Source organism: Bidens hawaiensis, unplaced genomic scaffold, assembly GCF_021521415.1.
Source record: "Bidens hawaiensis isolate Kalapana, Puna unplaced genomic scaffold, B.hawaiensis_p1.1 tig00005851_1, whole genome shotgun sequence".
Lineage (NCBI taxonomy): Eukaryota > Viridiplantae > Streptophyta > Magnoliopsida > Asterales > Asteraceae > Bidens > Bidens hawaiensis.
In genome coordinates, this window is record NW_027491385.1 from 317,924 (window position 1) to 344,457 (window position 26,534).

The window sequence follows — 26,534 nt, forward strand, 5'->3', positions numbered from 1 at the left end:
AACCTACATACAATATTGTATCTATAAAATTATAAACAAATCGCGTATCTCGGATATATATCTGGCGATCCTCTCTTTTGTTGATCATGGAAATTTAACACACAAAGTTAGAAATTTATTAGCCAAAATGATAATAGTGATTGTTTTCAGTTGTTGAATAAGATGACTTCAAAGAGCATATGGCATTCATCTGTCCTAGTTTTAATATTAATACATTGTTATAATAAAAATAAATTAAAAAAGTTTTAAAAAGAGTAAACAAAGAGTTCATCTAGCCACATGTGTAAAAATGTCAATTACATGTGTTTAATCATGCATTTTACTGATGCGAATTGAAATTTGCGCACTTTTAACTGATACGCAGTCATACACGAGACGAGATAGGATGATTCTTGAGCTATCAACTTAAGTTGATGTTATCCCTCAAAATGTCGACCCGTTAAAACCAAAAAACGAGCGCTGCAAAAAAGGAAAATAAGTTATAGATCCATCATAAAACGAATAACAGAAAAAACAAATAAATGCACCTCAACGTCGTAGAACTTGATATAAAAGCGTGAGCTATCAATAGATAGTTTCGTTTGAAGAATATCTGCAATGGTTGAACTCAACTTCCCATTGACGCTCGGATTAAGGCCACCAATTGAAATCACTTCTCCATATGCAGCCGGCTCTTCTGTACCCGCAAACGATATGGGCACACCTCCATTCACCAAGATCATAACATACTGCAAATATATATATATATATAGAGAGAGAGAGAGGTTGGATCAACTACAAATAAAAATATTGTACAAAACGTGCGAACCGAAGGATTTACAAATTTTTCACGGTGGCATTTTTGTAATTAAAAGGTTTCCTCTTTTTCATCTTCCTGGTTCAAACATATCGATCAATTAAAGCTTCCAAAGGAATAGATCAGATATAAATTACCTAATCGACCAGTTGTAGATACCATATCAATCATTCTGTAAACACATAATCAATCGACCAATTAAAGAAATCAATTTCATGAATAAAAGTTCACTACAGAGGCAAATTGATGCTTACAAATTGTACTAATCCATCAATTGAAACTTGTGAATTGAACTAATTGCAGCTACTTTTTTTTTTGCAAATGAAATTGATTGATGATTTGAAACTTGCAACAGAGATTTTTTAAAATAACAAAAGGTTCAAAAAACAGAGTATAATAGTTGCTGGTTATTACGCTTCAAAAGATTTTCAAATGATACTTAGAGTAATTATTTTCTTAAGTAGAGTAATTATATATTTGAATATTATGACCTAAACATATAACTAGAGTAATTTTTGTCATAAGTAGAGTAATTACGTTACTGGTGTTGTGAGTAAACATAAACTAGAGTAATTTTCAATTTTAAGTAGCGTAATTTTATATAAGTATATTAGTTTTCAATTTCAAGTAGTGTAATTTTATTACAAATAGAGTAATTTTCAATTTCAAGTAATGTAATTTTATATTATAAGTAGAGTAATTTTTAATTTCAAGTAGTGTAATTTTATATTGCAACTAGAGTAATAAGCATTTATAAGTAAAGTAATTTGTGAAACAGGGGGGATTGGTGCCTTGGTGGTTCGTTCGTCAATTCTAGATTAGTTTGTGGTAATTTGTTTGATTTCATTATGACTCTAGTTATATAAAAAAGTAAAGTAATTTGTGAAACAGGGGGGATTGGTGCCTTGGTGGTTCGTTCGTCAATTCTAGATTAGTTTGTGGGAATTTGTTTGATTTCATTATGACTCTAGTTATATAAAAAATTACTCTAGTAGAGTAATTATCCTATCTTCTTCTCCACATGAACATCCTTTAAAAACCCTAATACTTCTGAATCTATAACTGTCTGGTTAGTGCATTACGTGGGTTCAATTGAACGATCGCAGAACTTAAATTGAAGTGTGCGACTCATGATTTTGGTTCTAAAATCAAATTATCTGTTGGTTCTAAAACCAAACTAATTTGATGACGATGCGGGGCGATTTTGATGAAATTTGAGAAACAATTTGATGGAAGTGATTAAAATTGATGAAGATGCCGAGCGATTGTATTTATGAACGGTGAAGAATCAATTTCTTGTTATTCACGATTATGCCATCGCACAAAATTCAATTTTGGTTCAGTTCTCACGTTTAGTACGATTTTTCACTTTGTATGATAACCTTCCCCTATATATATATATACATTTAATTCATTAAGATTTCCAAAATATGACAACACCTACAAATACTAATGTTTTAATGATTTTGACCCATTATCAAACAATTATAAACAACAAATGCACCTAGTAAAACTACCCATGTATCGAACAATTAGCATCATCATCATGTTGTAATCATTAAATCCTACCAATAGCAAAGCTAAGGCGGGTCTGAGGAGGGTAAAATGTAGATAGCCTTACCTCTACCCCGTAGGAATAAAGAGGCTGCTTTTGGTGAGACCCCCGGCTCGATAGTAGTTTTGCATCAAGCCTTGGACATAAGGCACTCAACCATCGGGACACCGACTAATCGGTGCATTTACCTTTGTCTTTCAGCTATCAATGCCACCACATGGTGCATAATTAACCTTCCGCCACTTTTTAACGTTATTTTCAAGAAATTAGTAAAATAACGCCAAAATTAGTGGAATTTCAACCCCCCCCCCCCCCGGCGGGCCCATACACCGCAAGCAGGGCATAATTAACAGCCATAAAAACCGAAGGTTATTTACATAAGCATTTCATCAAACAGTTGGCTTGCATTACACTAAAGGGTCAAATTAAAGATATTATTCATTTAAACTACCACAATTTTATCACCAATCGTACAAACTATAAACTTTTAGTTGTATTCATACAAAAAAGATAATATTTTTATAGGTGACAGCAACATACACCAAGTTCAAGTTCAACATAAGCAATTCATCAAACACTTGGTGTGCACTATACTAAAAGCAATAAAAGGTGCAAAATTGATAGAGAAACTTAACGGATTCGGGCTTTCCGATGATCTTGGCAACAGCCTTGGTGGCATCTTTGAGAATGTCGGAAGCAATTACTGGGTCTACTGGGATGTTGGTGTACAGATTCAATGTTGGCATCTTTATTTTCCAATTATTTTTTTATGAGAATATTTGTGGGTATTTTAGAAGTAGAAAGCAAGTGTTAGCATAAATGGGTAAATAAATGGAATAGAAAAATGGAATTTTATTGGTCTGGAGAATGAGAATTATCTGTTCTGTTTGGTAGTACAGGGATTTCAGTAGAGAAATATAGCTGAGAATCATTTCTCTTGTTTGGTACATAGGAAATAAACAGAGAATTATATCAACTTTATCATTAGCACAAGTATTTTTTTCATAACAAATATTTATTAAAAAATAAAAAAACATATAAAAAGATGCATAAATTCCAACCAAAATATGCATTGATCAAACCAATTCACATACAAAACATAGTTTTTAAGCAAAAAACATCAACCATAGTTAAACCAATTCACATACAAAACTATTCTTTTGTCCCCCTCTAGTTTCTAGCATATCACAAAGTGTTGTAAATGCATGCATATTCATTCTTATGTTAACAACACTCGTAACATCACTTTCATAAACCATCCTCACCATGTTTTCACGCCTATTATGGTAACTCATTAAATATTTTGTACGTAAAGTCATTGACTTAATCGACCAACGCAAATGATAAGTACACAACATCCACCAACGAATCGTAACATAAATGACATAAAATGCACCTATGGCAACTATTCTTTGTCTGGAAGGTGATCTTGCCATCTACACATAAAAATATAAGAAAATTCAAGAAAAGCAAATAACTCCAAAATATAATCCAAATATTAGCAACAAAGTGATCATGAAAGCAAGAAAAATGATTACAGGCTACTTTATTCACTGACTTGCTGAATGTTGTTTAATTGCCAATGTTTACATCAATATATATGTTATTTTGGATGAAATTGAACATCCAAGTTTCCATGTGAGTTGCAAGTCAATGTTATACAAGATCCCTAAGGTTTCCATGTGAGTTACAAGTCAATTTCTAGATAAAAATGGTGTAAAAAGTGATGATTTTTTGATATGTAGAAATTTGAGTTTTTTGGTCAGATTTGAGTTTGTAAATATAGATTTATTTATCAACAAAACAATTGAAATAAATTATGAAAATATTTTCACAGAAACTTCAACATCTCTAGGTGTTTATATATTTTTCTCAAATTTTTAAAGTATGCATAAGGTTTTCAACTAAAATGCTAATTATCAAAGGTATCTAAAACTTACTGTTCAGAGTTTGTAAATGTCAAAATTTCTCAAAAATTGACTACTCAGGATTTGCATACAAGGCCAATTGGGAAATATTCTAGACACTTAAAATGTTCATTAGAAAGAGGAATGAAGTCTAAAACTTCAAAAACAAGAGAGTTATGCTCTTTAGAAGTGGACCTAAAATCTGTCAGTCAAAAACATATTTGACCTTCGGTTTATTTTTCACGTTTGGGTAATCAAAACTTCTCTAAAAATTACGAAACCAGTGGGGTTTGAAACTAGACTCTTTGAACTTAATGTTAGACTCAAGAAACGATCAATTTGCATCTGTTATGATCAAAATATTGTTTGAACAAAACAGCATTACAGATTTCATCAGCAACAGTATTCAAGCAACTCATGTAAACATTCAACTTATCGGTTCCAACATTCAACCTAGCATCTAAATATCATTCTAACATAAAATTCATGATTCAAACTCATCAATTTCGTACCATATAATGTTCAATTCCCAACCTAGACATCAAAGATTTCATCAAGAGTCGAATTAAACATAAACCATTGAAATCTAACATATATAAATCGATTACCAACAACATACAAACATCCCACGATAACAATCGACATCAGCAGCTGAGTTTGGATCGAGGTTTAGGTCTGCTCGAGCATAAGAAAGTCGAAAAAATGAAAGTTTCATACCTACGATCGTTGGAATCGAAGCAAGGATCGCGAATACGAACTCGGTTCTTGGATTGGAGATGATTTGTGGGTGATTAGAGGCTGCAAGTCGATCGAACAGCAGGGAGAGGCGTGAGTTTGCTGCTGTAGATCGAACAGCAGGGAGAGGCGTGAGAGAGTGAGGCTGAGAAATGAAACCCTAGAAATCCAATTCTCCGCTTTTTTTAGAGAAACAAAATCAGAGAAATGGAAATGGTTTATTTCCATTTCTCACCTCTTTCTTTCATAAACAAACAAGAGAATTCTTTCTAATTCCATTTCTCACCCCTCAATTCCCTCTACCAAACACCCCCTAAATTCTTAGGTTAAACATCAAGATAGAATATTATTTATATTTGGGCAATGGGTTTCCGTTGTACTTGACGGCGGGTTAGGTCACTAGCGAGGGTGGCCTTTTGCGAACTGGGGATGCGTGTGGTCGGGCTTTGTTGGTCATTTAAAAAATAATTAATAGTTGACTTAATTATTGTTGATTGTGTATTTGTGTTGGAATGACATAAACGGAAGTTTGAGGTTCAAGGATTTAGTTTTTCGTCAAATGGGATTACCCTGGTTTTATGAGTTGCGTTAATTAAAGTGTTATAGTAATTTATCTCGTCTCTAATTGCGCGCTCTCTTCCACATCACCATTATATATATCATTTTTTTTACCTTATTGATTCATTACAACTCAATTGAAAAAAATATAACCGGTCACTTAAGATAGGTATGTAGGTGCTCACAAATATATTGCACGAAAGGTTGTTGTGGAACAAAATTCCAGAAGAGTGTCTTCATTTAGTTTTTTATCAGTTGGAACTTGAAAGATCGACTTTGTGAACAATGCTATCGTTGCGCCTTTATCTTTAAAATCATATCGTGTGATATAACCCAAGCATACGCCATATTTCTGACTATGGTAAAATGCATTGCTTATGATTGTATTGTGCTATGTTTACCACAAATAAACATTTGGGTGTAAATCCATTTGCAACCTCGTTGAATAATGGCAATTGATTGGGTGCGTCCATGTCATTGTTGCAACCAACAACACCAAATAATGCAAGTCAAAACCATAAGTTTTGCAAGGCTACCACTTCGAGCATAGATCTCGCCAAAATCATAAACAGCAAACGTTGAAATGTCACTGTCATACACAACCTCTAAACTAGATAATGATGAAGACATTCTATATAGTGTTTAAGGTTAAAATTCGAAAACCAGTAAACGATAAAGTGAAAAATATGATGTTTAATTTTTTATATCAGGGTTACTATCAATTTAAAAAAAAGATTCAATTGACAGTTTAAAATTCAACAACCATTTTATGCAGTTTAACCGATTTGGACTTTGGGATACAAACAGCACTGTAAAATCGTTAGGCGCTAGTCGGGTGGTGGAGTAGAGACTGGCGGTTAATCTAGATTAATTGGATTGGAATTTATATTTAAATTTTCAAATATACTTATATATTCCAAATTTTATATATAAAATTTTCAATTCTGACTGATTTTTGACAAATAGGGATTAATCGAGGATTAATCGACGCTTAGTCGGGATTTTTGCAGAACTGGATGCAACACCCAAGACCACTCCGTTTGATTGTTAGTTTTAAAGACGGTATTATATTCACAACAAAAACCAGCAATTGACTAGTTGTCAAACAGAAACTAGTTAGTTTTAAAGACGGTATTGTATTCACAACGTAAACTAGCAATTGACTAGTCGCCAAACAAACCCAATCGACTCGGTCCAATCGAAACTAGAAGACATTAAACTATGGAAAAGTATATTAGTATCGAACTAATGACTTAACGACTAACGACGGTACCGTACGACATCTATCAGCCACCCATATTAATTCATGCAGTCTTAAGAAATCAATCAAACATCAAACTCAATCACTTTCTGCCATATGCATCAAGATTACCAACAAATTCCCTCCATTTTCATCTCGGATGCCCTTGAATCTTGATCTTAATTTGGTTATTTTTATTCAATTTTCGAACTGCACACCAACTGTCTGTTTAAATGCGTCTGAGAGTGTTTCTTTAATTCTAACTTTCCCGATTTGGTAGTACCAAGATTCTTGATTTAATCATGTTATTGCACTCAGTATCGACGAAACTTTTGCTGATTCTCACGTTTTTTGGGGGTTAGAATAAAGGGTTTGAGGTGTATTGTAACTGCACACCAAATGTTTGTTTAAATGCGTCTGAGAATAATATGTCTATTATTCATCACGTTTTGTGGGTTTAGAATGTGGGTTTCTAGTATTTACTTATTTTAAGTTATTCTTTGGCTTTTTTGAGGTTTTCTTGTATTATAAAAATGATAACTTTTTAGGGTTTCTAGTATTTACTTATTTTAACTTTTTTTAATTGTTCTTTATGTAGACTCTAAAGATCTTTCAAATTTCCCACTTAATGTCAGTTGGGTTTTGTTAAATTTCTCACATTTAGGGTTCTTATTGTAATGGTTTGAAATTTGAGGCTGCATACAGTGAATCTTGGGTAGAATTAAGTTTCTTGAAATAGTAAAAATGGCATCTTGTTTAAGTGGTGGAGTTTATGGAATTGATCTTGAAAACATTGTTAAAGAATCATCATCTAGAAAGACCCGAACCCCTCGAAAAAGACCGAACCAAGCATACAATGAAGCAGCTGCTCTTCTTTCGATGGCTTTTCCCGCGATTTTCTCAATCACAAAGAAAAACAATAAGCAGTCCAAATTACACAATCAGAATACGTGTTTCTTGAATGAACCGCCCGAATTGTTGTTACCGTTTCCTGTAACTGAAAGGCCCGGTAAGGTGAAACCGAGGGAAGTTGAGTATAATGGGAGTTGGAATTATAGGCCCGATTCGAGTTTATTGGGATCGAGTGAAGGATATGAAGATGATTTTGATGCGGAGTCGATGCTTGATGAGGAGACTGAAGAGGGGATTGATAGCATCATGGGAAATTTGAATTTTGATACCGATTACAACACTTGTTATGGGTATCCCATTGGATTAAGATATGGTGGAAATTTGGGATTCAATTTCGGGTTTGGGTTGAGGAATGGACTGGAAGCAGGGAGTGTGATTAATATGATGAATTTGGAACCGGAATCGATGAATCCAATTGAAACTGGGCCGAGATTGTTATTGAAACTGAATTATGAGAAAGTTTTGGAAGCTTGGGATAAAGGGTCGCGGTTGGAATCTCCGGGAAGTGATTTTCATGTAAGTTTTTCTCTTATTCACAAAATAATATTATAAGAACAAGAACATAATTGGCAGTTTCTGTGTTTACAACGTTGTATAATTGCCATATGATTATGTTATGTGTAACATTCTATATGTTTATAGTAAAAAAGATGAAATAAATTATCGTGATGTTTCATGTTGGGCAGGCAGGTTCGGCTATAATAGACTTATTCTCGAAGAATGGAGAGGCTAGAAAACTTCATGTTGATCGAAGACCTAGATCCAAGGTATAATTTCTGAATTTTGTTTGATTTATCGGGTTAAATGTATGATTTAATAATCATTTTAAACAAATATATGCAAAGTCATTAAGGCCATTCGCAATGGGAGAGTTGTGGGTGGCGTTTTAGCCAAACCCCCCCCCCCCAAAATTTTTTTTTGTGTATACAACGTTGGAGGAGGGTGGCGTTTTCGGTTGTTTGTGTGTGTTCGCGAGAGAAGGGGGGGGGGTAATGATGATTGCGGGAGAGTTGTGACCTTTTTACGGTTTTACCACTACGCTTTTTGCAAAACTCTCCATTGCTAACGGGGACGCCAGGTGTCGCACAACGCGAGAGTTTTGACTATGCATGGTCTTATAAGTTTGGCATGTCTCTATAACGTAGTTAAGTTACAAGATATGAATTTGTGACAGTTTGTTGGTTGTATTTGCAGGGGAGATATGTTAGGAGTCCAAATTCTCCAACTTGTGAGGAGACATGAGCAACTAGTTACAGTTTACTTTACACTGTCTTAGATTCTGGTTTTTTTGCTATTAACATTTCAAGCCCCCCTTTTTGTACATCATTTGGATAGTGTTGTTGCCTTGTAGGTTGATGCAACCAAGCTATGAGATGATAATGATAAATATTTTTATGGTCAGTGTTTCCTAACACTTATATTTTTCTTAAGTGAACTTCATAAAAATAAATCCGTTAGGTGTAACATTTTCAATAAAATAAGTATGATTGAGCGATTCCCGTTTAAGTAACCACCGCAGCCTAGAAACCAACAACAAAAAGAAGTGTTAAATGTCTTGATCATATCATTATCAGCCATACTGTCGTATGACTTGTTCAAGCACGCAGGGGTCTAAACTCGGGCCTATTTAAGACCTCTGCTATCCTCGACATGAAACGCATCAAACCAATCACTTCATCTCAAGCCCATGTCTTCCAAACGTGAACCGACCCCTTTTGAAGTGCAAGACTCGATACCCATCATCGACTACTCTTTACTCACCTCGGGTTCCGCTGCTGACCACTCAAAGGCCGTCCAAGATATTGGCAATGCGTGTGAAGATTGGGGCTGTTTCATGATACGTACGTGTAAAACAATTCTCTTGGATGTTTTTAAGGTTTATAAAAGTTAGCCGATGATCTTTTTTTTTTTGGTAAGCTGGTGAATCATGGTGTGCCGGAGACTTTGATCCAAGAGGTGATGGACATCTCGAATAAGTTTTTCAATATGACGAACGAAGAAAAGCTTCAGTTTGACACTCATGGTGTGTTGGATCCCATTAGATGTGGTAGCGGCTGCAATGCAGTCGCGCAATATAAAGACAGGTTGTGGAGGGAGTTTCTCCGACTCATTGTTCATCCAAATTTTAATTGTCCAGGCAAACCACAAGGTCTCAGGTACGTAAACCCTAAACTCTAAACCCTACTGACATATCTTTGTCGGATCTAGCATTTGAGTCTTCATTTATGGATAACACAACGCATGCAGTGAGGCTGCATCCGATTATGTCAAAAGGGCGAGAGTGGTTGCAATGGAGTTGGTGAAAGGTGTGTCGGAAAGCCTAGGGTTTGAAGCGTCGTATATGAATGATGAGCTAAATCTTGATGCGGGTTTTCAGTTGTTAGCAATCAACAACTATCCACCTCACTTGGGGTTAGATATTGATATTTCACCAGGGGTTATGCCGCATACGGATCATGGCCTTATAACTCTACTTTATGATAATGGTGTTCCGGGTCTTGAAGTTCTCCATAATGGAAAATGGGTTGTTGTGGGCGGTGTTCCAAACGCTTTCTTTATAATCGTTTCAGACCAACTTGAGGTAGCAAAATGGGTTGAATTGATTTGAAACACTTTTCGACAAAAAGCTTTAACGTGTCAAAAGACACACCACAATATCTGATTTCACGCAATCAAAAACCGTCCACAAAACACTCATATGGCCCTTTTGACAAAAAAAAGTCAAATTCTGACAATTATTGGTTAAAACGGCCATTTGAACAAATATTGATCAAACTTTGAAAATAATTGGTCAAAACGGCCGTCTGGCCAATATCTGGGCGACTATTCTGACCATAGGTGGTCAAACTTTGAAAATTGTTGGTCAAAACAGTTGCCTGGCCTTTATTTTGATGTTTGTCTGAAACAGTTGAATTAAATGTCAGATGTTGTGTGTATAGATGGCCTAATCATATTCTTCCAATAATAAGTATGATATTTTTGATGAATATGATAGATTTTTAGCAACGGAAAGTACACGAGCAAAGTCCATAGAGCAGCGGTGAAGGATGAACGCACAAGGATCACACTTGTAATCACCAGCGGTTCATCACTAGACACCGTTGTAGGCCCGTCTTTGAGGCTTGTGGCTGGCGAAGACCATCTGCCTCGTTATCTTCCTATGAAATATAGCGAGTACCTCGAGTTCCAGGTCAAAAATATGAGAGTAGGAAAGCTTGCCATTCAAGAAATTCAAATTCACAATTAGCATCAATGAAGATGATTTCTGTTATGCAATTTCAATGGTTACTACTTGTTCTTTGAATGTAATGAAAAATGTTTGCTAGTCAACATAATAAAGTAATGCCTTGATATGTTTAGCATGATGAATAATTGAATATGATAGTATACCAAGTTGTGAACTAAAAGAATAAGGATTTATTTTTACAGCTAATTTTTACCTATTTTATGTCATGTCTCAAGTGAGACTAGAATCTACAACAATTCACAATTCGGTTGAAGGCATGCATCTTTGTCACTAGACCAAGCTAGTGGTTGTAGTGCAACCGTTACAATGTTTGTCAATCTCAACTGTTCATTAAAAATTACAATCATGAAAAGAAATCAGGTATAATAATCATTATGAAAAGAAATCAGGTAAAATAATAATTACCTTCGATGTCTAAAATGGGAGTGTCAAAGTGAATGTGATGTGGTATTAGCAGTTGTGAGAACAGAGAAAGTAGAGCATCCACAACAACAAATTTTCATAGACCGCCATATTAAATTACAATTTTTTTGGCAAAAACCATTATTTTCTCCCACAACAATAAACCTCCGCAAACCTAAGATATTAGCATGTCTACAACGCATTCTTAGAACATCTGCACTTCTACAGTGAGACGTTTCTTGTTGTCTGTGAACAACATGACACCAAAGTGGAGGAGCAAGGCGTGATGGAGATAAAGATGGAGGCGTTCGAGTTTGTTCATGAGATAAACATCAAGCAGGTGTGACATGATTATGTTTCAAGACTCCCCAATGGAGAAAATAAAGATATGGTAGTCAAGGGTTTGTTTGGTATGGTGTAACTGGATGGACGATTAACATTAAATGAAATGGACAAAAGAATGAAGTGTATCACTATCATCCTGTTGTTCTGTTTGGTTGACCTATGTGAAATGAATGAATAATTACTTTATCATGTTCGGTAGACATGAAAAGACGCAAGAATGAAATACAAATGACAAAAACACTTCTGCCTCAAAATAAAGAAAATTTACAAAATATAAACTAGTAATGGCGGCAGCGATGGTGGTGGAGGTGGAGACAGTGGTGGTGGCGGTGACGAGAAAATGGGAATGAGAAAAATGGGTGGCGAGGTGCAAGAATGATTTTGTTGCGTTTAGAGATAATGAGATTTTTCATGTAATTCGTTATTTCATTCCACCTTCATAAACAAAATAACAAAATAAATATTTTAAACGAATTAACGTACCCCATTTAAATAACCACCATCTTACGAAACCAAGTAAACAACTACATGGACAAGTGTTACATGTCTTGATCATATCATTATCAACCGTACAATTATATGTTCTATTCAAACACACCAATAAACTCATAACCATATAATAAACCACTACTATACACAACATGTAACACATCAAACTGATCACTTCATCTCAAAGACTCAAACCCATGTCTTCTAACGGTGAACCGACTCCTTTCAACGTGCAAGACTCGATACCCATCATCGACTACTCCTTACTCACCTCGGGTTCTGCTACCGACCATTCAAAAGCCGTCCAAGATATTGGGAAGGCATGTGAAGATTGGGGTTGTTTCATGGTACGTTGTAAAATAATTCGTGTTTGATCTTTTTAAGGTTTAATGTTAACCATTGATCTATGTTTCGGGTTTTGTAAGCTGGTGAATCATGGCGTGCCCGAGACTTTGATCCAAGAGATGATGGACGTTTCGGATAAGTTTTTCAATATGACGAACGAAGAAAAACTTGAATTTGAAGCTCATGGTGTTTTGGATCCCATTAGATGTAGTAGTGATCGCAATATAGCCAAAAATAATAAAGGCGTATTGTGGAGGGAGTATCTTCGACTCATTGTCCATCCACATTTTAGTTGTCCTCATAAACCTCCGGGCTTTTGGTATGTGCGTCAATAAGTGTCAATCTTGACTCATTTACTTACGAGATATGTTTTATGAATCATGTTTGGCGTTTGGCGTATAAACTAAATTCTAAAATGTTCTAATAGGTTTGAAAGTTCGTGTGTGTTGGAATTTGAAAACTCGTGTTTTGAAAAAAAAAAACAGAGAGAGAGAGAGAGAAATTCTCAATATAGTTTTTTTGTAGGAGAGGAACTTAATTTAATCATTTTTATTTTTATTTGAAGATTCCATAAATGATCATTTAAAAATCGTTGGCGGAGACAGATTTTGAACAAAATCTGTCGCCGGCAACTTTTGTTCGAAATCCATCATACCCAACAAATTTTGAACCAAACTCGTCGAATCCGATGCATTTAAAAGTAAAAAATGTCACCTCCGATTCTTTTTCCAAAATTTTGAAATATGAATATTATATTATTATGATTATTTTTATTCCTAATTTGTTTTTCTTTTATAACTTTTAACGTAATTTTTTTTATAAAATTTAGAATATATCGTTGAGATATATTCTAAATTTTATAAATTTGGAATATGTCGTTGAGATATAAATTTTTTTATAAAATTTAGAATATATCGTTGAGATGTCGATATTTTTATCTACGTGCCAACTGCCGACATAAATTTTGTTCAAAGCCGAGTCCGGTTAAAATTATATCGAAACGCTCAATAAAATTTGGCCTGACTCGGTTTTGAGTAAAATTGATGTCAACACGTAGATAAAATTAAGCACGTCTTCACGATGTATTCTAAATTTTATAAAAGTTATATCTTTAAAGTTATAAAAGAAAAATAAAATATAAGTTAAATTAATTATAATAATATAAAATTCAAATCAAAACTTCAAAATAAATTGCCATCAGCCGAGAACTTAGGGTCAAAACTGTCGGGAATGACAAATTTTGTTCAAAAACTCACGAACTTGAAACATGTGTCTGTTTTCTATTGGTTGTTGAAACTTGTCGGTTGGATAACCAATGTGTCTCCGCCGACGATTTTTACATGAACTTTTTGGAAATTAAAAAAATAAGGATCAAATGAGGTTTCTCTCTCCTTTGAGAATTTTATTATATATATATATATATATTGAAAAAAAGTACACATTATAATATGAAACTCCCAAACCCTGAACCTTTGCACAACCTCACAGACAATATGTTTTGTCATGTATGGCATATGCTTAGACAACTTGTTTGGTTCGTCCTCGTTCCAGAGTCTACCAGTAGCTAGTGAGATTTTACTAGGTACGTTAGTTTGTTTTTCTGACTGATTTTTGGGTGACACAGTGAGCTTGCATCCGACTATGTCAAAAGCACCAGAGCGGTTGCAATGGAGTTGTTGAAGGGGGTATCCGAAAGCTTAGGATTTGAAGCATCGTATGTATATGAACCGCGAACTAACTCTAGACGAGGGTTTTCAGTTATTTGCAATCAACTACTATCCGTCTCGGATTGATGCCACATACGGATCATGGTCTTTTGACTCTCCTTTATGAAAATGGTGTTCCAAACGCCTTCGCCATACTCAATTCCCACCATCTTGAGGTTAGTCGAAGCCCGTTCAACCCATTTGGCCCGTTTAAAATAAAATAACCCATTTGAGACTTAAAGATTATGGTTTGAAAATTTTAATAGATTTTTAGCAATGGAAAGTACAAGAGTAAGCTCCATAGAACAATGGTGAAGGACGAACATAAACGGATCACACTTGTAAACCCGAACGGGCCATCACTCGACACCATTGTAGGCCCGTCTTCAAGGCTTGTGGATGGCGAAAACCATCTCCCTCGTTATCGTCCTATGAAATATAGCGAATACCTGGAGTGCCAGGTCAAACTTATAAAGACAGGAAGGCATGCCTTTGATGAAATTCGAATTAACATTTAGCGACGGTGCAAGTTAACGATGACGATGAACTGTATTCGGCAATTTCCATCAATCCTAAATGTTTGCTCTTCAAATGTAATAAAATGCAAAGATTTTTGAATGTACAAAAAATGTTTACTAGTCAACTCAAGCCAAGTTATTTATGACCTCTAAAGTTAGAATATAGATAACTGAAGGATTTTAGAATATCATCCCTCGTCCCTTCTCATTAACAATATCCTCTTATATAGGGTGAAGATACATATCTCCTATACTATTACAATTATACTCAAATAATGATAACACAATATATTCTCAATATACATTTATATTATGAAGTCTATTACTCCCTGGCAGTCGAAGCGTGACGTTGCTGATTAAGAAGCGGCCGAATGCTTAGACTGGAGCGAAAATCATCAAACAGCAGCTTGGGAAGACCTTTGGTGAAGATATCAGCTATCTGAAATCTGGTCGGTACATGTAATATCCGTACGGTGCCTCGTTGAACCTGCTCGCGAACAAAATGTATGTCCAGTTCGATATGTTTAGTGCGTTGATGTTGAACTGTATTGCCGGAAAGGTAGATGGCACTAACATTGTCGCAATATACCAAAGTAGCAATAGTTAACGGTTTGTGAAGTTCTAACAGGAGATTTCGTATCCAGCAGATTTCAGCTACCACGTTAGCCACAGCTCTGTATTCGGCTTCCGCACTTGAGCGAGAGATAGTAGCTTGCCTTTTAGACGACCAAGAAACAAGATTGTCCCCAGGATAGACGCAATATCCGGACGTAGATCGACGTGTATCAGGGCAGCTAGCCCAGTCGGCATCAATGTAGGCACGTAAAGATACATTCTTCGACAGACCAAGAGTTAAACCATAAGAGGTTGTACCTTTAAGATACCTTAAAATTCTTTGAAGTGCATCCCAGTGCGACTGTTTTGGTGAATGCATATGAATGCAAATTTGTTGTACCGCATATGAAATATCCGGACGTGTAAATGTCAGGTACTGTAATGCTCCTGCAAGACTTCGATAAAGCGTTGGGTCCTCAAAATTAGGGCTATCAGAATTACTGAGTTTCGGTTTAGTCTCGACAGGTGTGGGAACTGATTTACATTGTGCCATGCCAGCACGTTGAAGAATGTCATATGTGTAGCTCTGTTGTGAGACGAACAAGTGGTTACCTGTCCGGGACACCGTAATGCCCAAAAAATAGCTTAAGGGGCCCAAATCTTTCATGTCAAATTCCCCGGCCAGACGAGCCATTAGTTGAAGACGAAGGTTATTTGTGGACGTGGTGAGAATTATGTCGTCCACGTAAATGAGAAGGTATGCAGTTTCCGAACCATGATTGTAAATAAACAATGAATTATCACGACGACTTTGTACGAATCCAATAGTAGATACAAAATCTGTAAACCGTTGGTACCACGCCCTAGGTGCCTGTTTGAGGCCATAAAGTGACTTCTTGAGACGACAAACATGTTCTGGGTAATCCCGATGTCGAAACCCCATTGGTTGATGCATGTAAACTGTTTCGGTGAGGGTGCCGTGAAGAAATGCATTAGTGACATCAAGTTGGTGAATAGACCAGGATTGAGCTAAAGCAAAGGTTACGACCGCTCGTATGGTAGCCGGTTTTACAACCGGGCTAAAAGTTTCACCACAGTCCACGCCAATTTCTTGGTTACGCCCATCACAAACTAACCGGGCTTTGTAGCGTTCAAGGGTCCCATCGGACTTGAACTTATGACGAAAGAGCCACATGCTACGAATGACATTCATTTCGGGTTGGCGTGGAACTAACTCCCACGTCTTATTTTTAATAAGGGCATTAAACTCGACCGTCATGGCGTTATGCCATTCCGGAGTGGATAAGGCAATCTTTGGGTTTTTGGGAATTGGTTCAATGACTCAGGTGTGAAGGTTGAAAAATTGTTTAGGTTTAACGATTCCGTCCATGGAGCGAGTGCGAATGGTTCGATCGGTGGAGGTGGCAGGCGACTGAATGGGGGCATTTATTGTATCTGGTGGAGTTGGGTTAGGAGGGTTGGGAAAGGAGGTGGATGTGGTTGCCGGTGTTTGTTGAACTGCGTGAATATGTTTGGAGTGGAATGGTGGGATGGGAATTGTTCTGTTTGGCCGAGGTGGAGGGCGATATTGCAGGCTGTTGTGAACTGAGCAATGAGGACTGGTGGGTTGGGCTAATAGGTTGAGTGTGAGACCATAAGAGGGGATTCAGAGAAGAAGTCAGAAATTCATAGTTTTGTAATTTAGGTTGGGAAAATAGTTGCAAAAGGAAATACTGTTTCGTCAAATTGAACATGACGACAAATGATGATTTTGTGATTCGTTAGGTCGAGGCATTTGTATCCCCGATGCTCGGTTGGATATCCAAGAAAGACACAAGGAGTGGATCGAGGTTGTAACTTGTGAATAGTTGTATGAGGAAGAAGGGGGTAACATAGACATCCGAACACTCGTAGGTGGGCAAGCGGTGGTATAGTAATTGGGTTGGAGTTTTGAGTTATTTATTTGTATTAGGTAAGATGTTTAGAAGATAGGTGGCTATATCCAAGGCGTGGTGCCATAAATTATTTGGTAGGTGTGCTTGGGCTAAAAGGGTTCGGATTATATTATTGATGGAGCGAATGGTGCGTTCAGCTTTTCCATTTTGGGAGGAGGTGTGTGGGCAAGAAAACCGGAAAATCGTGCCGTTATGTTGACAAAATTTTTTAAACGATGAATTTGCATATTCTTTTCCGTTGTCACATTGAAATTGTTTAATTTTCCAGTTAAATTGTGTTTGTATAAGGTTTGAGAAATGAGTGAATGTGGAGTAAACATCAGATTTATAGCTAAGCGGGTATGTCCATAAAAAATTAGTAAAATCATCAATGAACAAAATATAATATCGGTGTCCAGCAATGCTAATAACGAGTGACGTCCATAGATCACTATGGATTATGTCAAAAGGCATACAAGAAGGTGTATAAGAGGCAACAAATGGAAGTCTAGTAAATTTCCCAAACACACAAGATTGACATAGTTTATTGTTTAATCGACCAAAATTAATAAAACTAGACTTTTTAAGAGAATTCAATAGTTTTGGCCCAGGGTGGCCTAATCGTTGATGCCAGACGTCTTGAGATATGGCAGCAAACGTTGATGAAGAGCGAATCTTGGATAAATGTTGAGGTGTGAGAGGATAGAGATCCCCAGAGCTATTGCTGCGTAGGATACGAGCTTTGGTCTTGAGGTCCTTCACAAGAAAGCCAAACGGATCAAATTTAATAAACACCTGATTGTCCGTTGTGAGACGGCGAACAGATAAAAGGTTTTTAATGATATTAGGGAGTAAAAGGACATTATTTAGTTTAAAAGGTGGGTACGGTGGTTTTAAGGTTTGATTGTCGTATCCACTAACAGGAATGGTATTACCATCACCAACAATAATGTTACGAGAAATGCCCGTACTAAAAAAAGCCGAGATGTTACCTGGGTTGTTGGTCATATGGTTTGTTGCCCCCGTGTCCATGAACCAAGGTTGCTCCGGTGGATACAGAGACATTGTGTGAAGAGCTTGCTCGATGTCAGTTGGAGCATAGCCAGCTGTGTATGCTTGAGTAGGGCGTGGGCCCAGAATACCGTGAGTGGCGTGGGTAGGAGCAAGAGGTCTAGCGGCTGTTGGGTAAGGAAATGGTGGGGTGGACCACTGGTACCAAGGGCTGGTTGCCATCATCGGTTGCCAGGGAGAAAATCCAATTTGTTGAGTCAGGTAGAAGGATCCCCAACCACGGCCATAAGATTGGCGACCACGTCCCCTGCCATGACCCTGTTTCGAAGTGAGAACCTCCTGCCGAGAGTAATCCCGACCACGACCAAAGTTGTGGTCGGAGTTTGAGGAATAGATTTTGTAGAAGAGGCTTGTAGGGGTGTGGCAGCCGCCTTAGATGCATGTAAAGTTTGGTGTGCCTTCTGTGATTCAGCTGCACATAAACTTGAGCGGGCCTCGTTGAAGTCTGGGAATGGTTTCTTGTTCTGAAGTATGGCAGCAGTTGTTTCATATTGTTCGGTTAATCCCATGAAGAGTTGAAGCACCAATTGTTGATTCGAGAGTGGAGCATCAACATTGGTTAGTTGATCAACCAATACCTTAACTTCTCTGCAATAAGATTCCATGTCAGGAAAATTCTCTAATCGAGTGTTGGTGATTTTGTGTTGTAGATGAAGGGCTCGGGAAGGCTTGTTATCTTGGAATAGAGTTTCAAGGGCAAGCCAAGCATTATAGGCAGTGGCTTTTGGTTTAATGATTGTTTGAAGGAGATCAGTAGATATTGTCCCATATATCCACTGTAATACTATGGCATCGAGTCGGTTCCACAGAGTAACTTCCTCGACTTTTGCCTTATCACCAGAAACATCAAGCGGAGATTTGTTGGGTTCCAGGTGCTCTTGTACTTGAAAAGCAATGCAGTGGACCCGAAATAATTCGGACCAAGTAACATATCGAGCAGTTTCATTGTCAAGAACAACAGGGATAAAATTCTTGATATTGGAGATAGCAACTACAGGGTGAAGTTTAGCATCCATTGGATGTATGTAGCAGTTTAAGGTATAAGCTGGTAAGGGACTGGAAGAATGAGGGAGAGAAGAAAAAAATATAGCAGTAGAGAAGGGAGGGAGGAAGATGACGGCTGAGAAGGGTGGTAGGGTTAGGGTTGGCTCAATGATACCATGAAGGATTTTAGAATATCATCCCTCGTCCCTCTCATTAACAATATCCCCTTATATAGGGTGAAGATACATATCTCTTATACTATTACTCAAATAATGATAACACAATATATTCTCAATATACATTTATATTATGAAGTCTATTAATAACATTTGAGGGTATAATAGTCATGATATAAACTATATTTAGTTTCATTATCAAAAGCTTTATAACTCAGTTTACAAGTACATGAGGTTATATAGCTCTGAACAATCAGTTTGTCACTCAAATAATATGATGCATGTATATTTACAGCCAACCTTTGGCAGATTAACAATCTATCCTACAACAATGCCATCCACTCAGAAATCGTAATTATAATCTATATATGATAACGAGAAAATCATCTCACATCTCTGATAAATAGTTACTAATCTTTTGAAGCTCTTTTAGAGCTTCCATGGTGTTTCTTGACAAATTCTCTACAGATTCAATCACCTATATTATATATAACATGATTTTCAAAACAAAAGCAAACATATATGTATAAGAAAATACTGACTTGTTTAATGCTAAAATAAATAAAGTAATACCTCAATGTTTTCAAGCATGGATTGAGCAAGATTCTTCAAATTGTTATGATCAACAGCTTCTGGTTTGCTGGACTCATCTACTTCAGTAGCATAAGATGTTGTAGGCGCAGATTTGTCCAATGAATCCTCGGGCCCTGGTTTTGAAAACGTCCATAACCACGGAAACTTTCCCGTTAAAGGTCTTTTATCTCTCGAATTTGACACGGGCTTTCTAATAATATCTTCATTCGTTACCTCCTTGAAAATCGGATTGTCTTCAGGGGTATCTGAGACCGGTAAAGGTGACCCCACGTCTTCGGTAGAAGCATATGGCCCTGATGCTATGCTCGAGCTCGAGCCCAGGTCCAGGTCGGGATTGTTTTCGTTAACCGAAGAGTTGGATGCTACGCTGCTTCTATCAGTCTCGTTTTCATGGTCATTGTTATTATTATTATTATTATTATTATTATCACTACTACTACTACTATTAGCTAATTTCTTGTTTTCCTCTAAACGGGCTAGATCGTCAACCAAATTTCTCCTAATGGGTGATCTTGTTACCTTCGGTAAACGAACTTTGACTTTCTCTGACCAACCTTTGAACCGGTTTTGAACTTGTTTACTTAAACCGACTTGTTTTCGGTCTTCTTTGTTCAAAACCCGCCATCTCTCTTCCCAGTAACTCTCGGGAACCAAACCGCGAGAATTCACGGCTGCCGTCGCGTCAGCTGAAACACTGCGATTGTGACCTCTCGTTTTTCCTGGCTCGTAGGGCCCACCACCATGAACCGGCTCTGGGACTGAATTAATAGCATCATATGCAAGATTCATCAAGGATTTAGATTTCTTTATTAAATTTTCAAGATTTACATCTACTGGAAAGTTCAACAATCTTTGAAGGCAAGAAGTTGCATTTTCAGTTGCAAGAAGTGAGGATCTCAAATAAAGTATCATTGAAACCGCAAGAGCGGCAATAAACGCACCCCTTGATGAATTTAGCACCCAAAATGTTACTTCAGATTCGTTTTCAAGATCGACCCTTAACTTATTGTCAAGTGCAAATATTTCATCCCAAATTACCAAAAGGCCCTCGAGAGCAAACTCACGCCCGAAAAGCACGTGCAACCAACGAAGAGCAAAGTACTGCGGTTCAACTCCTAACTCAACAAGATGAGTGTATAAAGAAAAGTCAATGTTTAATAAACGATATAACGCAGATGATGCTTCTATGACAGGTGGCAGCCCAGTTTGTGCTGAAGGCGAATGTGAGAAAAAGTTAGCCATTGCAACCACACCTCCGTCTCCGTTCATTAAAGCATCAAACATACAATATGCGTCATGTTCGATAAACTTTTCGGATAACACAATTCCCAGTTCGCCCTCGGCCCCATACACATCACTAAACGAGATAATTGTTTGTATCTTGGGATCAAGGGCATTAAGGTAATCAGCGTTTATCTCGTCCTTTTCAATCCCTATATCATCTTCACCTTTTTCAAAATCGTTAAATGATAGCCCGTCAAAATTGTCAGTGAAGTAATCTTGGTACTGTCTTCGCATGTCAGAAAGACGCTCTAAATCAGCCTTGAGAACGTATAGAAGTGGAGCCAGAAGTTCATGCATGCCTAGAAAGTATGCAAAATATTGACTTTATTTGACTAGAATATGCTATAAATTCCTATAAAAGAAACATTACCTTGTCTATAACCGTAATTTGGATATCTGATACACCAAAGTAACAAAATTCGTCTCAACACGCCTTGACATCCAGTTCTTTGAAAATAATTTCCGTGTTCGGGATATAAACGCGATAAATCTTGGTCAACCATTCTCTGTAACTCAGTTTGTGAAAAAACCGGCCCCACAAGCTATCTGCATTGTTATTATTACATGATATTTCACATTTTCTTTCAAGTGATGCAAATCAAATGTCAATGATACAGATATTAGGTAAAAATATACCCGGGTTTTGTGAGAGCGGATTGTCCATAACAAGATCACGAAAATTATTTTCATCTTTGGATATGTGAGGATTGATTAACAGTCTCCTCCTTAACGCAGCATAACTGGAAATACAAGATTTTATTTCATGTAAGATGTGAAGCTGGAACAAATATTAACCTTGAGACCAGATAAAGATGATGGATAACTAAGGCAACAATCAAATATCAAGTTCAACCAACTCCATATATGTATTCTTGACAATGTTGTAGAACTCACAAGGCACTAGTCAAGCGGTGGGGTGCTGCTAGCGATTAAACGGGATTACTTAGATTGGAGGAACATTTATATGTAAATTTCAGTTATATATCTTTACACACACATTTTTATATGTAAATTTCAGTTATATGTCAACAGGAGAAGAAGAAGGCGGCAAAATCCCCAAATGTATGCGCCATTGAACACCTCTCAGATCGGCGAACTGGCGATCAGCTCTGTCTGTGTCTGGTGATAATGATGAATTCGGTAATGTATTATTATTATTATCATGCGACATAACTGTATTGCAATGGTGGATGATAGATACAGTTACAGTAAGATCAAGTAATCATTGGATTGGCTTAGAGATAAAGAGTTACGTAGACGTTACCAGTTATAGTTGAAGGTGAACTTATTAAAAATAAAATGGTTTTGTTAGTTGGAGTGTAATGTAAGAACACGCGAGAAGAAGAAGAAGAAGAAGAAGAAGAAGAAGAAGAAGTGGGTGATTATTTGGATATTCTTTTATTGTTATTATTTTACTTCTCACGTTTGCGCTCCTTGCTATTTTATACTTTATACATGCCCCATTAAATGGGTTTGATTTGGAAAAAGTGGTTAAAAGTGACATGGTGGTAAAAACTTCACTAACTCTTCTGCGGTTATTATTCATCTCTCTCTTTTTCTCTCTCATAAACAATCAAAAACGTCATCTCTTCCAAAGTTACGTACAGAACTTTGAAACCTATAATTTTGAGGGGGGCGATATAGGGTAGAGATGGGCAAATAAACCGGTTAATCGAACCAAAACCAAACTGGTTTGAAACCGATTATGTAGAAATCGGTTTGAAACCGATTAAAACAGTAGGTTCGGAACCAGTTTGTAATATTCTCCACAAAAACCGGGCAAACACCGGTCAAAACCTGAACCGAAACCGATCGTAACATCGTAAGAAACTGGTTTCGACCCGAACCGAAATTGATTATAAACCGGTTTTGACTTTTATTGACCAAATCGAACCGGTTCTGAGTTTTAAACCGGTTTGTGCACCTCTAATATAGGGGAGAGTTTTAGGCCACACCATAACTTTCCCACTATACATGGTCTAAGCTTGGTCTCTTTTTTTATATGAGTTGATTTTGTTAATTATATAGCATAGTTATAAGTAGTTGTAAATAGAGAATAAAGAAAATGTTATATGGGAAAGTTAAATCCTATTGTTTACATCGTATAACGTTTTTAAAATTTTCTGAAAGTGATGATGAGATTTGAAGAAAGAAATGGTAATGATAAAGGTATAAAAAATGTTAACTAAAAAAGAGAGAATAAATGGATTTTTAATGTAATTATATGGATATAGGGTATGTTTGGCAAGAAGCTTTTAGAGGCTTCAAGCTTTTAAGAAAAACTCGTACTCAATTAAAAGTATTGTTTGGTTGAAGGAGTTTGAAACTTTTAGGTCATGAGAAAAGGCTTAAAGCTTCTACTAGAAGCGTTTAGAAAAAGCTACAAGCTTTTAGTACTTTAATTAATTAAATAGCCTTCCAAAATAAGTACATTTAATAGTATTTTTTTAGTTATGTCCATTTTGGTCATTTTATACATTTTATTAAAAACTCCAGTTACTCTGTCAAACATCTAAATATATCTAAAAAACTATAGCTAACAGCTACCAGCTTCAAGCCACTAGATTCTAGTTATAGCTACCAGCTAGTTTTGCCAAACATACCCATAATAGAGAGAAAGTATTACCCAATTAAATGAGTTTCCTTCCATTTTTTCCATCTTCTTAATTTTTTTTTTCTGCATTTCAAATAAGTTTTTTTTTTCATGTTTTTTTTGTTTTTTACCTGTTTTTTCTCCAAATATCTTCGACTCGTTCCACTTGTCTTACGACCAATAGAATCTTAATCTACATCATTATAATTTAACTAAAATCATTTTTTCTTTATGTTTAAAATACTAAGTCTCCTTCACAAACATATTTTCTTTCACTTTACAAGATACTGACAAGCATTTTTATAGAGAGATGATGAATAGTTGATCTCTATATTTGAAGAATCATTATTTACAAAATTCTAATTTTTTTTTCTTAAAAATTATAAAATAAGATAAGTTTAGATTACATCGAAACAGAAGGCAAGCGGGCAACAAGCTGCGCCGCTACCCCTTTTTGAATCGCAAAACCCAATCTTTTAAAAACTATATTTGCTGATATTGGAAATTCTAAATTAATTTAGAGATGAAGATTCTTTTGAAAATACAAAATACAAGAATTCTCTAAATTTTGATGATAGATATTTTACTAGGGATGGTCTATGGGATTTCAACTTTCGTTCACAAATGAATTCTAAACACTTTAAGAAGTTTAAAGACGAGTAAAATCCCGTGCCCTTCCGTCATTGTGACGAACATGATCGATGAAGAATATGAAGATCGATGAAGAGGTGAACCTGACAAACCTTTCTTACTCTCTTGATGTAAACATTTTATTTAAAATTAAAATAAATAAATAAATAAAACACGGGAATTACATACAATCTAACATTTTATCAATGACTCATAAACCCAATATTTCAGCCCATAACAATCAAATACAGTTTGTTTTATGATCAGAATTGCTGCATTAATATTTTAGTTTGGACTTGCCCAAAGCCCAGCATTTCAGCCCGATCATGTTACTTAAAGCCCAATCTCATTGGTTTATGTTTGTCAGTCACATACGGATACATTTAAAAAGTTAACTTAATTTTCAGCATAGGTAGATGTAGCAATTTTTTAATCGTACTATAAAATAAATAAAAATATTTTGGGTTTTTGTAAGGATTGGCAATTTTAGGGGTGTTCACGGTTCGGTTTTAAACCGTGAAACCGTCCAAACCGGTCGTCGGTTTGGTTTCGCGGTTGGTTTTTGTTTTTAACTTTTGGTCGGTCGATTTGAAAATTTTCAAACCGCAGTGAACGGTTTGGTTTACGGTTTATACAAAAAACCGTTCGAATAAAACCGGACCGGACCGTAAGATTGGATAATATATTTTAGTTTTTGTTATATATTTTATAATACATATATTTAGCTATCTATATTTAATATATGATTCGATTAATTAACATTAACATAGGCTAAATCTATTTTTAGCTTTGAAGTGTAGTAGCATACCACAATAACTTAAGACTTGTGTTTTTAATTTATTTCATGATACAATTGTTTTTATACTTTATTTCTTTTATTTGAATCATTAGATTCATATAATTATAAACATGTAGTATGCTCTTATAACAAGATTGTTCTATGCATTTTGAATAATACTTTATTTTATCTTTTGTGGGTTTTTATTATAAAGACTTAACAAGTTTAAAACATTAAACCGTGAAACCGAACCGGACCAAACCGTTAGTAAATGGTTCGGTTTTGATTGTTGACGGTTCGATTTCGGTTTTCAATTATCAAAAACCGGTGCTAACGGTTTGGTCACGGTTTAACTCAAAAACCGTTCGAACCAGACCGTGAACACCCCTAGGCAATTTATACACGAGACACGAATACACGATACGTACCTACACGACTTTAACAGGTAACAGGTAAGGCCTTAACAGGTTTCGTGTACTAAGCATGTAAAGACATGAATTTGCTTCTTAACTTTTATCTGTTTACCTGCTAAGTACATGCCAAGTACCTGGTTAGATTTTTATAATTATATATATAATTATAAATTATCCTAAACCCTAAATTCCTAAAACATTCTCACTCTCTGTTTCCTAGTCGCCACAACTCACGTCATTCCCTCTCTGGCTATCAGCGCCGCCGCCGGTTCTTCCTCCAGCCCCTCAGCCGCCGATGCTTCCTCCAGTTGCCACAACTTGTTGCCTCGTCGTTAACCCTACTTAGTAAGTTATTAATCTCTCTACTTAGAATCCAATTTACTACCAACCTATTATTCATCTGGTTTTTAGAACTTTATAGTTTATTGTGTATTATCGTGTATACCAGGTAGTAACATGTTCGTGTTCATGTTTGGGATGCAGGTACACGATAAGTTTTCGTGTCGTGTACATGTATACACATTTCGTGTTTGTGTCTTATCGTGTACGGGTATACAAGATATGTCAGCCCACGTTTTTTGGTAAACCAATCAAATGTTGGTATATTAATCAAATCCATCTGCTTACAATTCTTATTATTAAATCAGAACCAAAAGAATATTATCGAGAATTGAGAGAAATGTACAATGGAGTTTCACTCTTTATTTTAATTGTAATGTGTAGAAGTAAGTTTGATAGCCGTTTATCCACTCTCCCATTAGATTATC

At 36.2% G+C, this 26,534-nt stretch overlaps 4 protein-coding genes and 2 pseudogenes across 6 annotated transcripts; 3 read left to right on the top strand and 3 right to left on the bottom strand.

Annotated features, from left to right (window-relative positions):
• Positions 1-382: 382 nt before the first annotated feature.
• On the bottom strand, positions 383-3,144 carry LOC143630837 (uncharacterized). The gene is made up of 3 exons (XM_077099741.1): positions 2,987-3,144; positions 528-728; positions 383-459 (listed from the first exon to the last, which is right to left on the bottom strand). The coding sequence occupies exons 1-3, from the start codon at positions 3,095-3,097 to the stop codon at positions 424-426; spliced, it is 348 nt and encodes a 115-aa protein (XP_076955856.1). The 5' UTR covers positions 3,098-3,144; the 3' UTR covers positions 383-423.
• A 4,374-nt stretch (positions 3,145-7,518) lies between these two features.
• Positions 7,519-8,945, top strand: LOC143630890 (protein CHLOROPLAST IMPORT APPARATUS 2-like). The gene is made up of 3 exons (XM_077099784.1): positions 7,519-8,219; positions 8,390-8,470; positions 8,898-8,945. Exons 1-3 carry the CDS (start codon positions 7,536-7,538, stop codon positions 8,943-8,945), a joined length of 813 nt encoding a protein of 270 aa, XP_076955899.1. The 5' UTR covers positions 7,519-7,535.
• Positions 8,946-9,378: 433 nt separating this feature from the next.
• Positions 9,379-10,950, top strand: LOC143630892 (2-oxoglutarate-dependent dioxygenase 19-like). Its single transcript, XM_077099785.1, has 4 exons — positions 9,379-9,539; positions 9,620-9,859; positions 9,951-10,284; positions 10,699-10,950. Exons 1-4 carry the CDS (start codon positions 9,391-9,393, stop codon positions 10,948-10,950), a joined length of 975 nt encoding a protein of 324 aa, XP_076955900.1. The 5' UTR covers positions 9,379-9,390.
• Positions 10,951-12,330: 1,380 nt separating this feature from the next.
• LOC143630893 (2-oxoglutarate-dependent dioxygenase 19-like) lies at positions 12,331-14,755 on the top strand (annotated as a pseudogene). The gene is made up of 4 exons (XR_013153255.1): positions 12,331-12,533; positions 12,612-12,850; positions 14,156-14,413; positions 14,504-14,755. The product of XR_013153255.1 is annotated as a 2-oxoglutarate-dependent dioxygenase 19-like (transcript).
• Positions 14,756-18,512: 3,757 nt separating this feature from the next.
• On the bottom strand, positions 18,513-19,331 carry LOC143630894 (uncharacterized). The gene has a single exon (XM_077099787.1). The coding sequence runs from the start codon at positions 19,329-19,331 to the stop codon at positions 18,513-18,515; it is 819 nt and encodes a 272-aa protein (XP_076955902.1).
• A 460-nt stretch (positions 19,332-19,791) lies between these two features.
• On the bottom strand, positions 19,792-22,524 carry LOC143630895 (uncharacterized; annotated as a pseudogene). Its single transcript, XR_013153256.1, has 5 exons — positions 22,384-22,524; positions 21,990-22,131; positions 21,724-21,899; positions 20,049-21,652; positions 19,792-19,953 (listed from the first exon to the last, which is right to left on the bottom strand). The product of XR_013153256.1 is annotated as an uncharacterized LOC143630895 (transcript).
• Positions 22,525-26,534: the final 4,010 nt, after the last annotated feature.

What these genes read in the sequence shown, in the direction of transcription:
- LOC143630837 (XM_077099741.1), bottom strand. Translation starts at nt 3,097, where the DNA reads ATGCCAACATTGAATCTGTACACCAACATCCCAGTAGACCCAGTAATT. An exon ending in TCATCGGAAAGCCCGAATCC is followed by an intron (nt 729 to 2,986) that starts GTTAAGTTTCTC and finishes ATATATTTGCAG; the next exon opens with TATGTTATGATCTTGGTGAA. An exon ending in TCAAGTTCTACGACGTTGAG is followed by an intron (nt 460 to 527) that starts GTGCATTTATTT and finishes CCTTTTTTGCAG; the next exon opens with CGCTCGTTTTTTGGTTTTAA.
- LOC143630890 (XM_077099784.1), top strand. Translation starts at nt 7,536, where the DNA reads ATGGCATCTTGTTTAAGTGGTGGAGTTTATGGAATTGATCTTGAAAAC. An exon ending in CTCCGGGAAGTGATTTTCAT is followed by an intron (nt 8,220 to 8,389) that starts GTAAGTTTTTCT and finishes CATGTTGGGCAG; the next exon opens with GCAGGTTCGGCTATAATAGA. An exon ending in ATCGAAGACCTAGATCCAAG is followed by an intron (nt 8,471 to 8,897) that starts GTATAATTTCTG and finishes TTGTATTTGCAG; the next exon opens with GGGAGATATGTTAGGAGTCC.
- LOC143630892 (XM_077099785.1), top strand. Translation starts at nt 9,391, where the DNA reads ATGTCTTCCAAACGTGAACCGACCCCTTTTGAAGTGCAAGACTCGATA. An exon ending in GGCAAACCACAAGGTCTCAG is followed by an intron (nt 9,860 to 9,950) that starts GTACGTAAACCC and finishes CAACGCATGCAG; the next exon opens with TGAGGCTGCATCCGATTATG. An exon ending in TCGTTTCAGACCAACTTGAG is followed by an intron (nt 10,285 to 10,698) that starts GTAGCAAAATGG and finishes TGAATATGATAG; the next exon opens with ATTTTTAGCAACGGAAAGTA.
- LOC143630894 (XM_077099787.1), bottom strand. Translation starts at nt 19,331, where the DNA reads ATGGATGCTAAACTTCACCCTGTAGTTGCTATCTCCAATATCAAGAAT.